Raw genomic sequence first — 15,992 nt, forward strand, 5'->3', positions numbered from 1 at the left:
TAGCGCACTTTAACGCTGTGCGGATCAGCATAACGAAAAGGCGAGGGGTATCGCTCGTTTTGTCCACGACCGTACATGGTTGCTGCCAGCGGCGGTCACGAGAATGTACGGCCGCAAGAAGTCCGGGCTCCCGGAGGGCCACGTAGCACTACCGAGAGGGAAGACAGCCGTGTTCGGCTTACGGCTCTGGCGCATCGTACTGTATCTGAAGCAGCAATCTGAGCATCAGTTAGCACCAAAATGACACAACGAACTGTTACAAATCTGTTACTTCATGAGCAGTTCTAAGCCAGACGTCTTGTAACGTGCATTCCATTGACCCCAATCTGCCGTCATTTGCCAATTCGGTCTTACGAGTGAGAAATCAATGGAAGGCTGGGTGCAGGTCTGTTATGTTTTCCGATAAAAGCTGGTTCTGACACGGTGCTAGTGATGGTTCTGTGTTGGTTAGAAGGAGGCCAGTTGAGGGCGTGCAACCAATCTGTCTGCTTCCTAAACGCACTAGACCTACACCTTGAATTTTGGTCTAGGGTGCAATTTCGTATGACAGCAGGGGCACTCTCATGGTTACCCCACGCAACCACACTGAAAATTTGTATGTCAGTCTGATGATCTGATCGGCTGTGCTGCCAGTCATGAACAGCATTCCATGGGATGTTCTCCAACAGGATAACGCTCGCCCACATAACACTGTTGTAACCCATCATGCTTTACAGTGTGTCGACTTGTTGCTTTGGCCTGCTCGATCACTAGCTCAGTCTCCACTGGAGTACATATGGGACATCATTGGACAACAACTCCAGCATCATCCACAAACAGTATTAACCATCGCTGCACTGACTGACCATATGCAACAGGTATGGAACACCGTCCCACTAACTGATATCCAGCAATTGTACAACACATTACACGTATGTTTAATACAACATCGCCGGCCGCGATACAGCCTTGAACCGCGAGACTGCTACGGTCGCAGGTTCGAATCCTGCCTCGGGCATGGATGTGTGTGATGTCCTTAGGTTAGTTAGGTTTAAGTAGTTCTAAGTTCTAAGGGACTGGTGACCTCAGCAGTTAAGTCCCATAGTGCTCAGAGCCATTTGAATACAACATTCTCGTGGTTACACCGGGTATTAATGTACCAGCATTTCACATTTCCAATGGCTTATCTCGCAATTACCTTAAACTGTGATTTGCAGTGTTAATCACTCAAATACGTTACCCAGACAACTGTATTCCTGAAATTTAGTTATTCTACATTTACAACTTTTTGGTGTTGCGTTTTTTTTTTCGTCGGTGTATTTTTGTTTCTTCAGCTAGAGGTTAGAGACGTAAATAAGTCGATTCTCTGCCCATATTAAGTCAGGAAAACGCTAGAGATCCACCACCAATGTGGTAGGAGTGTCCGTGGAATATGTATGTGCCAGATGTGCCGCGTCAGTCCAGAAAGCTTAAAGACTGGATTAATAAAAAAAAGTAGAGGAAAGTTAAGACGGTGGTTTTAATGCTTCAGATGTTGTACGTAATCTTATATTTGAGAACAACGCACAGAATCTTCATACAACAATGTGACAGTGACAGAAAAGTTTTTATCTGCGATGCTATTCAATTTGAGTATCACATTCGTATCTTTTTCTGTGTTGGCGAATCATCAGAGACCCTTAGTGCATTTTGTCGGTTTGTGGTAGGCTCGTATTACGAACACTAAGTCTCGTCACCTGTGACGATGATTTTTTCAGTAAAGCGTTCTCCACAATTTGCATTCCAATCACGTAGCGGCAGGCGTCCACGCGTCATTGCTTTTATTCGGGAGTCTAGATGTGCGGGACAAACTTTACAAATACTTTTTTCTTCTTTCAGACATACCGAATACTGTCTTGAACACTTAATTATAAAAGTTGTTTCATTGCTATTCGTGACACAACAACACTAACATACTACGGCCGCACGCCCACTGTTCAAAATTGCTTGCTTAAAGCTGACGAGTCGAATGCAGATATGTTGAACACAGTTAAGAGACTCTGAAAAAACTCAAACGAGCAATTCAGAACCGGAGAAGACGAATGTTGAGCAAGGGCGTACACATTCTCCATGTCAACGCTCGCCCACACATCGCTCGGCAAACCGTTGCTCTCCTGCAACAGTTTCAGTGGGACACAATCATCCACCCACCCTATAGTCCTGACTTGGCACCCAGTGACTATCACCTGTTACCTAAGTTATAAGAACATTTGGCCGGAAAGCAACTCAGCTCCGACGACGAGGTGTAAGAAGAGGTTCATAACTTTCTGAACAGCATGGCGAGCTGGTATGACATGGACTTACAAATACTGCCACAGCGTCTACAAAAAATGCATACACAGATATGGTGATTATGTCGGAAAATAGCTAAATGTTCAAGCTGTAAACCATTGTAGAAATAACCAGGTCTATGTAGTTATAAAAAAATTTGGAGACCTTACTTTTGGGATTACCCTCGTAGATACGTAAATATACCGTGTGGCTGGGGCCTCCGTGAGCGTTTGCCTTGTGCAAGTCTTTCGAGTTGACGCCACTTCGGCGACTTACGTGTCGATGGGGTTGAAATGATGAGGATAAGGACAACACAACACCCAGTCCCTGAGCGGAGAAAATATCCGACCCAGCCGGGAATCGAACCCAGGCCGTTAGGTATGACATTCCGTCGCGCTGCTCACTCGGCTACCAGGGGCGGACACGATATAGATTACTAAGCGTGAAAGTACTTTTTACACAAGAGTCATAGTGGAGAATAACAATTGTTTGCCTGAAATGGAGAATTTCCTTGCACTGTGATAATTCTGTGGTCACGATCACACTGTTGTCTGTCCTGGTGCAATAGGTAATTCATGTAGAGGTTTTTATTTGTCCATTAAATCTCACAAAACAAATACATTGATGATTCTTGATTGATACAATCCGGAGGATATAGAAATAAAAATGTATTTGTAGGAACAACGAACCGATGGACTGTCAGAAAGATTCGGTATGGGCATACCTCTGACAGATCAAGGTTTGTTCACATAACTGTACTAACTGACAGACAGATCTTCTTAGTTCTCTTTGTGATGTCACTATCATAAGTTACATATGAAAAACTGAGAATCCCTTTGGAAGCTGTCTGCTTAGAATCTATAGAACGCCACAATAGGGCTACTAGAGGCTTCAGAGAATTCTCCCTGTAGACATGCTTCAAAGAAGGACTTACACCTGATGCAGCAACAATTGTAAGGCTATTTGCCGCCGGCCACTGTGGCCGAGCGGTTCTAGGCGCTTCAGTCCGGAACCGCGCTGCTGCTACGGTTGCAGGTTCGAATCCTGCCTGGGCATGGATGTGTGTGATGTCCTTAGGTTTGTTAGGTTTAAGTAGTTGTAAGTCTAGGGGACTGATGACCTCAGATGTTAAGCCCCGTAGTGCTTAGAGGTATTTGCTGCGCGGAGTGGTCGCGCGGTCTTGGGCGCCTTGCACGGATTGCGTGGCCCCTCCCGCATGAGGTTCGAGTCCTCCCTCGGGCATGTGTGTGTGTGTGTGTGTGTGTGTGTGTGTGTGTGTGTGTGTGTGTGTTGTTCTTAGCATAAGTTAATGTAAGTAGTGTGTAAGTCTAGGGACCGATGACCTCAGCAGTTTGGTTCCTTAGGAATTCACACACATTTGAACATTTAAGGCAATTTTTCATTTCAGCTCTATGGGTCTTCGCCGTAATAAATTGTGAGAAGCAAAATTAATTATAGGTTAAAGCAAGTTAACACATCAGAAATGCCAAGCTCCCAAGAAAGTAAACTCCTCTTTGTATTACTAAACAACACTGCCACGTTATTGAATTCATTTTCTGCATCAAGAATCCGACTTTGGGACAATTCACCTCAAAATATTAGAGACATTGATTTCCATTCAAACTTCAAAAGACAGCTAATGGCCCACCTTCTATCACAGCAGCTATCTCTTCTGAACTTCACTCTCGTCAAACCCCCCCCCCCCCTCCCCCACCACCACCACTTCTCCTTCCCCTTGTCTACAGAGTTCTCTATTGAAATTCCCTTTTTCCTAGCAGTCATTGTCACTTTCATTTCAATCTTCTCCACTTCCATTATCCCATCGAATTCTTCTAATATCAAACATGACTTCAAATATGCTAAACAAATCAATATCATTATTAATGCCCAATTATTTATTATTAATTATTATTATTATTATTATTATCGCTAGTTATTACGTAATATTAATAATGCAAATTACCATCACTGAGATTTTTATGTAATATCTAATCAATATTATTCTTAATTCCTCCATATTTTTCGTCATTATGGGTATTACTGTCACTATTATCACTTAAAATTATTATTTTTATTGTGATTGTTATGCAATATTTTTTTATGTTGTTTCTGGTCAGATTAAGAGAGGGCCTTATGGCCCTAATCTGGTAAAGCTTAAAAAGCAATAAATAAATAAATTTGAGAGATAATAATTTTATAAACATGCAAGAATTATCGTGCTGCAATTTAGTATTTAATCACTGTAGGTGAGATTTTCCAAAAAATCGTATAAGACAGAAAGCGGTGTGCTTTCAGGCTGGAGATGCGGTGCAGCGCGACGATATGCTGGTGGATGGCGCTACTATTCTCCACACGCATAGCAGACGTCCAAGCTGGGGGTGTGGCCGACATCGTGCTGGGTAAGTGACTAATAACCTCAAACAGATCAAACTCAAGGCCCATATTGAGAAATATAATATTTTTTCTTCAACTATTGTCCGTTATTCCTTCATGTACTGAAAATTACTGTGATGAGTAAAGCTTCGTGTTATATAGTCTCAAGGGGAGCTCTTCTGGATAGTGAGCCAGCAGCCCAGGTCGATGAAATCATTTATCTGACAACTCACTGCCTAGTACGTACAGCAGTTGTTAAGTGAAGAGGTACATATTTCACATCTTAATAACCGTCTCTGTACTGCAGGTTGTGACGCGCCCTAGATGGTTCAAAAATATGAGTACAGTTTGAACAACAGGAAGAGTGGTAGCGATCGCCAGATTGTTCGTAAACATCTCTATATGAATTTCAAACAATTGTGCAATGGCCCAAGGAAAGGCTACCTTAAAACAAAGTAGCGACAGCTAATAATTAACACAAATCTGTTATCGATGTTATGAGCCTTATACGAAAGCCCAAATTGCAAAGAATGAAGGTGGACCTATAAAAAGGTTACCAAAAAGAATTGTGTGAAGCTGACATATAATATTATATTATCCATAATACTGATAAATGCCTCCACAAATCTAACTCAAAAATTGTCTTTTAAACAAATAACTCGTAGGGATCAGGACTACGACACAATCCGATAACATAAACACAAAGTACATGTGATGAGGGCGTACAAGGTAAACATGGAGACTGTGAGAAACAATATATTGTACAGACACCGTGGAATTTTCAGACACATTACATGGAACATATGAAGTGTTTATTTCAATATTGGTAAAAGTCCATTTTTGTTCATATTGAGATACAGAGCACTAAAGTTAAATGAGCACTGAAAAATCTGCAGTTGAGATACCAGAAATATTCAAGCATATGGCTTCTTGCTAGAGTTGAACCTTTCTTTCTGTTTGTTTGGCTCATTAATTTCAGAAGCATTATAGACAGAAAAGTGGAGGTAATGGACTTGTACCACTATTGAAATAAGCCATTCATATGCACACACACAAGAGTAAAACAGCTTATGGGGCACACCTCCTCAATAGAAACCATTCCGTTGAAAATTTGTGGAAAGAAATTTAATCATTTTATATTACGGACGAAAGGGTAACCTTTTAAACCTACTTCAGGAAACTAAAATCTATACCAATATAAAAAAACGAATCAGAACAACCGCTTAACGACCAGAATCAGCTTAATTATAATGCATATTTCAATATCTGCCGAAATAATTACCTAATACGGCAGTTACAGATGGCAGTGAGACGCTGGTTGAAATTAAACTCGTATCTAAAACAGAGCGTGCCAAAACGTACCAAACTTCACGTGTGCAATCCACGTGCGGGCCAAGACCCAGCCTGTCACTTGGCTTTGTTCGCTACTTCTCGGAAGTACCCGGAACAGAGCGACATTTCATTTCCCATGCCGTGCGGCATTTTTCGATCGACACAATTCTCTGAGTTCGGGAGAATCGTGGTGACAGAGCTTTTTATCCTTTGCTGTTTGTTGTGGTGTTAAGGACGTTCATAGGTCTACTGGCTGTTTGCACAAAAAGAGCCAGTCTAGCGATGTATCGTCACACTTACTTGAAAGTAATGGGAATGACAGGCATGTGAATGTCAATTCACATAAGTGACGGGTACTGCTGATTTGCTATGAAGCATTACAATACCATGGAGAGAGAAGTTAAATATTTAGATGACAATGAAAGAGCAATAAATTACAACGACGACAGACGGGATTCATTGTTCTGTGCATCAAGAAGCACTTTGTGTTAAATTTGAGGGTATGGAGCTCTTGAAAAAGAAATAGTGGTACGAACAGTAAAATTCCTGAAGTCACATCCATTGTTCCATTGTCAGTTGCAACAGTTCATATGGCTCTGAGCACTATGGGACTTAACTGCTGAGCTCATCAGTCCCCTATAACTTCGATCTACTTAAAACTAACTAACCTAAGAACATCACACACATCCATGCCCGAGGCAGGATTCGAACCTGCGACAGCAGTGGTCGCGCGCTCCCAGACTGTAGCGCCTAGAACCGCTCGGCCACCCCGGCTGGCAGTTGCAACAGTTTTCAGTGGAAATGAACGAAGAGTAATATATTATTACGAAGTACGTTGGTTAAGTCAAAAGGCATGCCTGGAACGATTTTTCTAGTTAAAACTCGCTATTGTTGAATTTATGAGTGAAAAATGAATGCAGGAACGAAAGTTAGACTAGCTAGAAATCACATTTTAAGTGGACTTGACTGTAAAACATTGCGAGGTAACTTCTTTCTGAGTTGATGGGGGTGCATTTGAAAAGAAAATCGCGTTGCAAAAGGGACATATTTTGACAAAACAGCCCAGTTCCCTAAGTTCACTGGCGTTAAAGAAAGCGAGAGGTTTGTGGAATTCACTGAGGCCTTGCAAGAATTAAAATGATAGTTTTGAGGACACTGCCAACCTTACATCGTTGTCGAGGTCGTTTGCTGTTTCAGTTAAAGGACGGCTGTGCATGTGCAGATGTAACTGACTGACCTGCGAGGTAATTCCAGTTTCAATGACAAATATTTTTACGTTCAAACTGTCCAGGATGTCTACATTACTTTCCTCAAGTAGATTTTTTCAAGTCTCCATAATGAGATCGCAAGAGTGTTTCGATCGACATACGCGTATTTGAGTAAAAGACCTTTTTCCCATTATGAAACTAAATAAGTCACAATTATGTTTTAACTTAAGTGCGAAACACTTTGAAATCATATGTCTGTCTGTATGCTGACAGTATGTACTAGATAAAATGTACATTATGTCCTCAGAGGGCCAAAAATAATTAATTAATACTAAAAACTTGTTTTGTTGGTGATCTATATTGTTGAGAAATGTGAACTATAAAACCAAGTCGCATGCACTGCGACTGCACTGTGGCATGGTGGTGGGGGAAATGTGAAGCGATGCTGTGCGCTTCGGCACTCGGGCGTGGGCATGGCTGTGAGTCAAAATCTTGGCGGTCCCTGACCTAAAGAGTGTCTCGTTTGCTATGGTGTTGTCGTGTACCAGACGCCGGGTTGTGTTTACTGAGGTCATAGTCACCGCTTGAAGAGCCCACGCTGCCAACAGACTCAAAACTGTGTCATTTTTTTCTAGTATTTACCAACGTAAAAAAAAGAGCTACGATAACCACTGCGTACTCCTATTAGCTTGGTTGACAACACACGTTTTCTACGACGAGTTTTCAGACAACCATGTACATTTACTTATAGTCTACTTTGTTTATTTTGTTCACATATATATGTATGCTACATGATACAGCGCTAATTTAATTTTTAACAATAATTTTTAGATATGGGTATGGCTTATTCTGTCTGCAACAGGTAATCGAAAATAAATGAAGTTGTGGTCTAGATTATAACATTCACCTTAACACATATGGCATTGCAGGGGTGATGAGTTCTACGTGGTGTGCTTACTGATATTCGACAGTGTTGTTCTATTTGATGGCATAGTGGTTTTTTCTTTTGGCTTTCAGGATGGGCCCATTAAGCTAACTCACTAGGTGGATGTCAGTTACGATGAATGTAAGGACAACAAAACTCCCAATCCCTAAGCACAGAAAAATTTGTGACACAGTCGGGAATCGAATCCAGGTCCCTTCGGTTGGTAATTCGCCACTTTCAGCGAGCAGCTACGGAGGGGGGCACTTCTATTCGTCCTCTCACATCTCTCTCTCAGTGTGCCATGCCATACAAAACGCCACTGGAACCTTACAACAATTATCACAGTCGTCAATCCTTCGTCTACGAGGTTCATTCATCACGATGGAAACAACGCAATGTGCTAGCAGGAAGGAACGTTCATAGTCATATATGTCTGAAGCCACACCTCGAGGTATCAATGGCAAGAATGTCAAAAGACTTTAAGTAATTTACTTCTCAGTACATGATCTGTCTGTGCGGACTGAACATATTCCAACGCAAGTGACGTTTCCAGTTGTTACTGCTATTTACCAACACCCACCAAAGTTGTTCAAGTGTGTATGCCTAATAGTTCCGCAGATAGTAATGAGATTAAAGGAATGTATGATGAGACACAAGAAATAACGTGTCGGTACCTGAGGTGGCCAGCAAATTAATACATTAATAAGACAATTTACAATATGTGCACATAATAATGGAGATATGCATAACTTTGTGTAACTGTAGGTTCTTCTGCGGTGCTGAGTTACATACAATTAGAGTAATGTTCTTGATATAGAAACAGATATTCTTGAATACTGGCACTATCAGGCAAGTCACTTACAAGCAGAAAGTAGTGTGCGTGTGTGGATTCCTAAGGGACCAAACTGCTGAAATCATTGGTCCCTAGTTGTGCTTAATAGCGTAGTACTACGTCGATGTAATTTTCCTCGCTGTAGTCATACGTACTAACGATGGAACTGTCCCATCCGACATGTCGGAACACGCACTGAAAATTTTTATACATGAAGAACACACCGAATAGAGCATTAGGTCAGAATTTATTTTAGCTGCTAAGAAATATTGCAAGCATTTAAAAAAATGTTGAAATTTGCTAAATTTGTAGTTTGCCGGGCGGCTGGAGAAATGTACATTATGTGATCAACAATATCCGGACACCTGTCTGAAAATGACTTACAACTTCGTGGCACTCTCCATCGGTAATGTTGGAATTCAATATGGTGTTCAAAAAATTGCTCCAAGCACTATGGGACTTAACATCTGGGGTCATCAGTCCCCTAGACTTGGAATTACTTAAAACCTAACCAACCTAAGGACATCACACACATCCCTACCGGAGGCAGGGTTCGACCCAGCGACTGTAGGAGCAGCGCGGTTCCGGACTGAAGCGCCTAGAACCGCTCAGTCACAACGGCTGGCTCAATATAGTGTTGGCCCACCCTTAATCTTGATGACAGCTTCCGCTCTCGCAGGCATAAGTTCAATCAGGTGCTGAAAAGGTTTGTTGGGGAATGGCAGCCCATTCTTCAGGGAGTGCTGCACTGAGGAGAGGAATCAATGTCGGTCGGTGAGGCATGGCACGAAGTCGGCGTTCCAAAACATCCTAAAGTAATCCTATAGGATTCAGGTCAGGACTGTGTGCAGGCCAGTCCACTACAGGGATGTTATTGTCGTGTAACCACTCTTCCTCAGGTCGTGCATTATGAACTGCTCTTCGACAGTGGCAAGCAAGAAGCTGCTTATGTAGGCCTGTGCTGTGATAGTGCCACGCGAAACAACAAGGGGTGCAAGCACCCTCCATAAAAGACACGACCACACCATAACACCACCGCCTCCGAATTTCATTGTTGGCACTACACACGCTGGCAGATGACGTTCACCGGGCATTCGCCATACTCACACCCTGCCATCGGGTCGTAATATTGTGTATCGTGATTCGTCAATCCACACAACGTATTTCTACAGTTCAATCGTCCAATGTTTACGCTCCTTACACCAAGCGACGCGTCGTTTGGCATTTACCGGCGTGATGTGTGGCTTATGGGCAGCCATTTGACCATGAAATCCAAGTTTTCTCACCTCCCACCTAACAGTCATTGTACTTGAAGTGGATCCTGATGCAGTTTGGAGTTACTGTGTGATGGTCTGGATAGATGTCTGCCTATTACACATTACGACCGTCTTCAACTGTAGTCGGTCTCTGTCAGTCAACAAACTTGGTCGGCCTGTACGCTTTTGTGCTGCACGTGTACCTTCAAGTTTCCACTTCACTATCATATCGGAAACAGTAGCTAGCTGAAGTCTAGAATAAAAATAGAGTATCTACCAAGCCCAAACAAAATATGTACAGTGATACATTTGAGTGAGAAAGAATAGGCTATAAATTTTTAGTTAAACGAACGAGGGGGAAAACAATTAAAGTTAAGCGGTGTGCAAAGCCCGTTTCGTTTCGTAAAATCTTAACATGAATTATTTATATGGAGAAAATATTTACACTAAGTACGAAATATGTGCCAAAATAAAACTCGCAAAAGTGTGAAAGATTTAGAACTGCTCGTGAGAGTCAATGCGCCGCTACCGAGGGAGAACTAGGAGACTGGGCGCCCTGAACTACAAGTGAGATAAATATTATTGATTTCCAGGCTTCTTTGATGTGGTTACCCAGATCCAGGACGTCATACTGAAAAAGAAGTTGCAAAAGTACGAATTTTGCGTCAGGTAAACGTATACACGAAATGTCATTGACAGGTAATACTATAGAGGAATTCGTAGCTAACGTGAAAGCGAAGCTTCTTGTTACCCCCTAAAATACTGTGTATATAGACAATCAGTCAGGTATTGTGCAAGAACTACGTGCAACCCGCACCTTAGCATTTCGAGCGAAAAAAGACAGTAGCTTTGTAGTCCATACTATGCTATGACATATCCGTATAAAACAATGCCACTTATAAGTATCAGTGGATTACTTCAGGGCAAATTAGGAGCAAAAATAAAAAAAAAACTGTTCAGTTGAAAAAATCTTGTAATCGCTGTAGCAAAATCTGAGAAAATGGGAGAGAATACGTTTCAATATTGCATATGATACGTCTCCTTACCAGCTGTAGAAAGTAATTTATTGCTTTTGTCGGACTTTTGGTCTGGACATAACAATACCTATATCTTCTGGAGGACGACTAAAAGACTTAACGTATAATTTGGTTCCCACATGGACCTAATAGTGTGATTCATCCTTTCGATAAAGAAATTTCTCTACAGTGTGGAGCATTTTTCAGATAATTGTTGGACAATATAGTTTCCAATAGCTCTTTGTAATTTCAGGTTTATTAGCAGACTGGTATTGTTTAGCTTCAGAAATCTGTGCCCTGTTGTTTTGGATTAGCACGTGTTACGAATCTGATCAAGTATGCTTTGTACGCAGCATAACATGCAGAACAACGGTCACTACCATTTCTTGCTCCATCCCAATTTTGTCTAAATAAAACTTGTAATTGCTGTAAAGTGCTTGCATGTATTAATTTTTCTTTCATCAGGCGAGCGTGGTGTAAGAAAAACGTTTGTTTTCGTCGTCCATAATACACTTCATATTTTTGTGCCGACTACAAGGAATTGTTTCATTGTTGGAAAAACATAAATTATTTAAAAATTATCATAATAATGTGTTACAGCAGTTGATATAAAATATTTCATGTCTACAAATTAAAGTTCTGATTGATGAAAGTCTTTTTTATCGTAAGATAATACATTGCCTTAATTTTCTTTCCTCTACTAGCCACTTGTGTAGCAATAACATCTGCAATAGTTTAATTGTCAATACTAACTGCAAATTATTCAAACAACTCATGATTTGAGGCAACATTTGCAAGGATATTTATTTGTCAACCAATCTACTAGTATTTGTATGAAGCTATTTTACGGCCGGCCTTACACTTCGCTGTGCCAAGATTGAATATTTTCTGTGCGTACTATGAAAGAACAGAATACCAAGATTACATCAGCTGCGACATTTATTTCATTGTTTATTAGCATAGGGAATGTTATCATGTTATTGCACAGGGCCATAGAACTCGGTGCTCACGCGACTGGGTTAATTTCAGAGGGATTGATTTCATTGCGAAAATTTCGTATTGGTTTTGTGGATTAAGTCATTTGCTCAACAACACATCACACAGTACATTTGCATCACACAAAAATTACGCATTTCATATACATTGGCAAAAGAAACGTTACAACCCCTTTGACACCCCTCAGATAAGTTCTCTGGATACGGCTGCGTCTGCTTACTCTCTGATTCCCTCGCTCGGCAGGAAAGCTGTAGAAACCGCTGTTGTAAGCGGGTTCTTCGTGAAGCATGTGTAACTTAACCTTTTCTTAAAAAATACTTGCAGTGCTCCTTAACAGCTAAAATAATGACAGTGCATTTCTTTCGATGTATCCTTCGTATGTGAAAAATTTCAGAGTAGGTTTCAATATGTATAATTGGATCATTCCCTTGAATAGTTGATAAGTCTGTAGCTTCACTGAGTCTGGCGGCGAAGCTGTGAGTACCACTGCTTAAAAAGATGTACCGGCCAACACAGTTGCTGGCAGTAAGGTCATGTCAATTCAGCGTCCAGTGGTGACATGTAGGCGTCGCGCCACTTCTTCCCCCCCCCCCCCCCCCCCTCCCTCCCCTCACACCCTCCTGCCACGGAGATGGCTCATTTAACGCGTGATAAAGAGCGATATCGCAGAGGGTGCGCTTGCGGGAGGTTTAAAAGTGCAGTCTTCCGTGTAGCTGTGAGCGGTGTGCGGCCCGCCGGGTGCTGTTGATGAAGACGCCACCAATATCGTAAGAAATTATTCAGATCGTACTCTATCCTAACTACTGCAACCTACATCCCTCTGAATCTGCTTACTTACTCATCTCTTGGTCTCCCTCTACGATACAACTCCCCCCCCCCCCCCCTCCCCACGCTTTCCTCCAGTACTAAGTTGGTGATCCGTAGACGTCTCAGTGTGTGTCCTATCAACCGATCCCTTCTTTTAGTTAGATTTTACCACAAATTTCTGTTCTCCCCAATTCTATTCAGTACCTCCTCGTTAGTTACCTGATCTACCCATCTAATCTTCAGCATTGTTCTGTAGCACCACATTTCAAAAACTTCTCTTCTTGTCTAAACTGTTTATTGTCCATGTTTAACTTCTATACATGGCTACACACCATACAAATACTTTCAGAAAGGACTTACTGACACTTATATCTATATTCGAAGTTAACAAATCTCTCTTCTTCAGAAACGCTTTTCTTGCCATTGCGTCTACGTTTTATATTCTCAAAATGGTTCAAATGGCTCTGAGCACTATGGGACTTAACATCTATTGTCATCAGTCGCCTAGAACTTAGAACTACTTAAACCTAAGTAACCTAAGGACATCACACAACACCCAGTCATCACGAGGCAGAGAAAATCCCTGACCCCGTCGGGAATCGAACCCGGGAACCCGGGCGTTTATATTCTCCCTACTTCGACCATAATCAGTTATTTTGCTTTATGTCATCGGCAAACCACAAAGTTTTTATTTATTCTCCATGAATTTTAGTTCCTCCTCCAAATTTTTCTTTTGTTACCTTTACTGCTTGCATGCTTTACTGCATGCTCATAACAATGGGATGATTGATTATCTTCCACTTTTTTCAACAAAACTCCTGTTAATACTTGGCTAAACAAGTATAATACACTGTAATAAATAAAAGAAAGGCTACTCACCAAATTCCTGTACTAGTGCATTTTGCCCAACAGCTAACATGTGTCTCACGCATGACTCCACACTCTGAACCACGGTGATGCCTGTCTGAGAGTTCCACACCTCTATACTATGAGTATATATTAACCATGTAGCTTTCATAAAAGGCGCCACAGCCTTAACACACAGTAACTTCTAGAAAACGTCCTACGAAAAACTGATGAACGAGGAATCAGCAACCTATGTCCCTCTTTAACAGCCCAGAACACCTCTAGCATGGAGCGAAACATACACGATCTGCGTTTGTAGCTGACTGACGAGGAAATGACGTTCTGTGAAGTTGACTGTGGAAGCCTAACCCCCTTACGGTAGCAACACGCAGCACCTAGACCCGGTCTGTGACCGTTAAAACGATACACTACACGGGGAACACCCTACAAACCCCTTGCCTCCAGAAGCAGTGGCTGAGAGTCAAAGAGCACTTTTACATAACAGTATTATACACACTCTAATATTCTTTATTACATTTCCCTCTAATTCTCGTAGAAACTCGCTACTGTTATCGTCTAGGAGGCTATAAACACTTATTTTCTCGATGTTTATTTCATTAACACTCATCGACTAAAACTATATGCTACTTTGCGGTTTGGTTGCAGTAAATCTTTTTATTGCTTGCAGAAGAGGCGGGTGACCTGGAATATAAGTTACATAATTGTCACCTGCATGGCCAGGTCTAGTCGGGGAAGGGGGGGGGAGGAGGGGTTACCATCATTTGCCTAAGTGGAACATGATTCCCCCTCTGAATGTCAAGAAAAACCTTACAATCGAAGTGTAACATAATAATAAAGGTCGTTTGTTTCTCATATCTGCCCTGCTATTCTACTACTTACCTGTTACAGCATTATATTTTCACAACAAGTGTGGGTTGCCTATCTGTGCTCTGGAATGCCCAGAGCAACACAACTATGATCCAAGGCCTCGTTGATGGTCCTCTTAGAGGGGAAGTACAAACATCACATTACGTGTGCAAGCACAGTGGCTGGATGAGATTTTGAGCGGTACTGCTCATGAGTACGAGTCATTGTCTGAATTAGTATACCATCTAGGTCAGTATGACTTGTGGATGAACTTAAAATAACCTTGAAATATATACAACTCCTCAACAAACAAAGGACGCGTCTAAAGCACTGTTTGGGCTACCTTAAGATATGATTGTTCCTAGTGATAATTCGTTTTAATGTCTTATTGATGAGGACTCTAAATATAGTATTAAAAGTTATTTGCCGTATTTTTAGTAGTGATCCTATAGTCGCTCGCATTGTGTTTCGCTTATTGTAAACAGATCACAAGAAATAAAGTCGCCCGCATCTCGTGGTCGTGCGGTAGCGTTCGCGCTTCCCACGCCCGGGTTCCCGGGTTCGATTCCCGGCGGGGTCAGGGATTTTCTCTGCCTCGTGATGGCTGGGTGTTGTGTGATGTCCTTAGGTTGGTTAGGTTTAAGTATTTCTAAGTTCTAGGGGACTGATGACCTCAGATGTTAAGTCCCATAGTGCGCAGAGCCAAATAAAGTCACGAGAAAGAAATGTTTTGCTGGCCTCACTACTGCCCGTTAGCACAACCTCACGTTTTGCCTGCCGGTCACGGATTTAATACAATGCAGAAAATGAAAAGGACAAGAATGAAAACTGTTCATAGTTTCTCCATGTTTGGATGACGCTGATTCCGCAACTCTATGTTCAAATAGTGAAAAGCATCTCCATTGCTTATTAGAACATCCTTATATCCACGATCAGACATGAGTTTCTATCAGGCCATTTCCATATGGATCTGACAATGCCAATGTCAATGCGTAATAAGATGAATATACAGGGTGTTCCGTGGTGCTTTTACAAACTTTTTGGGATGATGGGCAGGGGTAAATGTATCAATCTGCAGCCGTTTCTGGAAACGACCGCATCGAAAGCTATAAGAGGAAATCTTTCTGATACCACTGACAGCGGAATACATCTACCGGTACTGTTGTTGCTGAGACTGTAGGGTAGGCAGGTTACCGAGGTAGTAGTATGGACCAAAACAAGAAAAAAATGTCCAGTAAATGTAGC

At 41.7% G+C, this 15,992-nt stretch overlaps 1 protein-coding gene across 1 annotated transcript in view; it reads left to right on the forward strand.

The window, feature by feature from the left end:
• Positions 1–15,992, forward strand: part of LOC126299069 (serine proteinase stubble-like) — a 318,959-nt gene that overhangs the window by 31,860 nt on the left and 271,107 nt on the right. The window contains exon 2 of the mRNA XM_049990738.1: positions 4,585–4,688. Within this exon, the coding sequence (XP_049846695.1) occupies positions 4,592–4,688 (97 nt within the window). The 5' untranslated portion in view covers positions 4,585–4,591. The remainder of the gene's footprint in view (positions 1–4,584; positions 4,689–15,992) is intronic.

Source organism: Schistocerca gregaria, chromosome X, assembly GCF_023897955.1.
Source record: "Schistocerca gregaria isolate iqSchGreg1 chromosome X, iqSchGreg1.2, whole genome shotgun sequence".
NCBI lineage: Eukaryota > Metazoa > Arthropoda > Insecta > Orthoptera > Acrididae > Schistocerca > Schistocerca gregaria.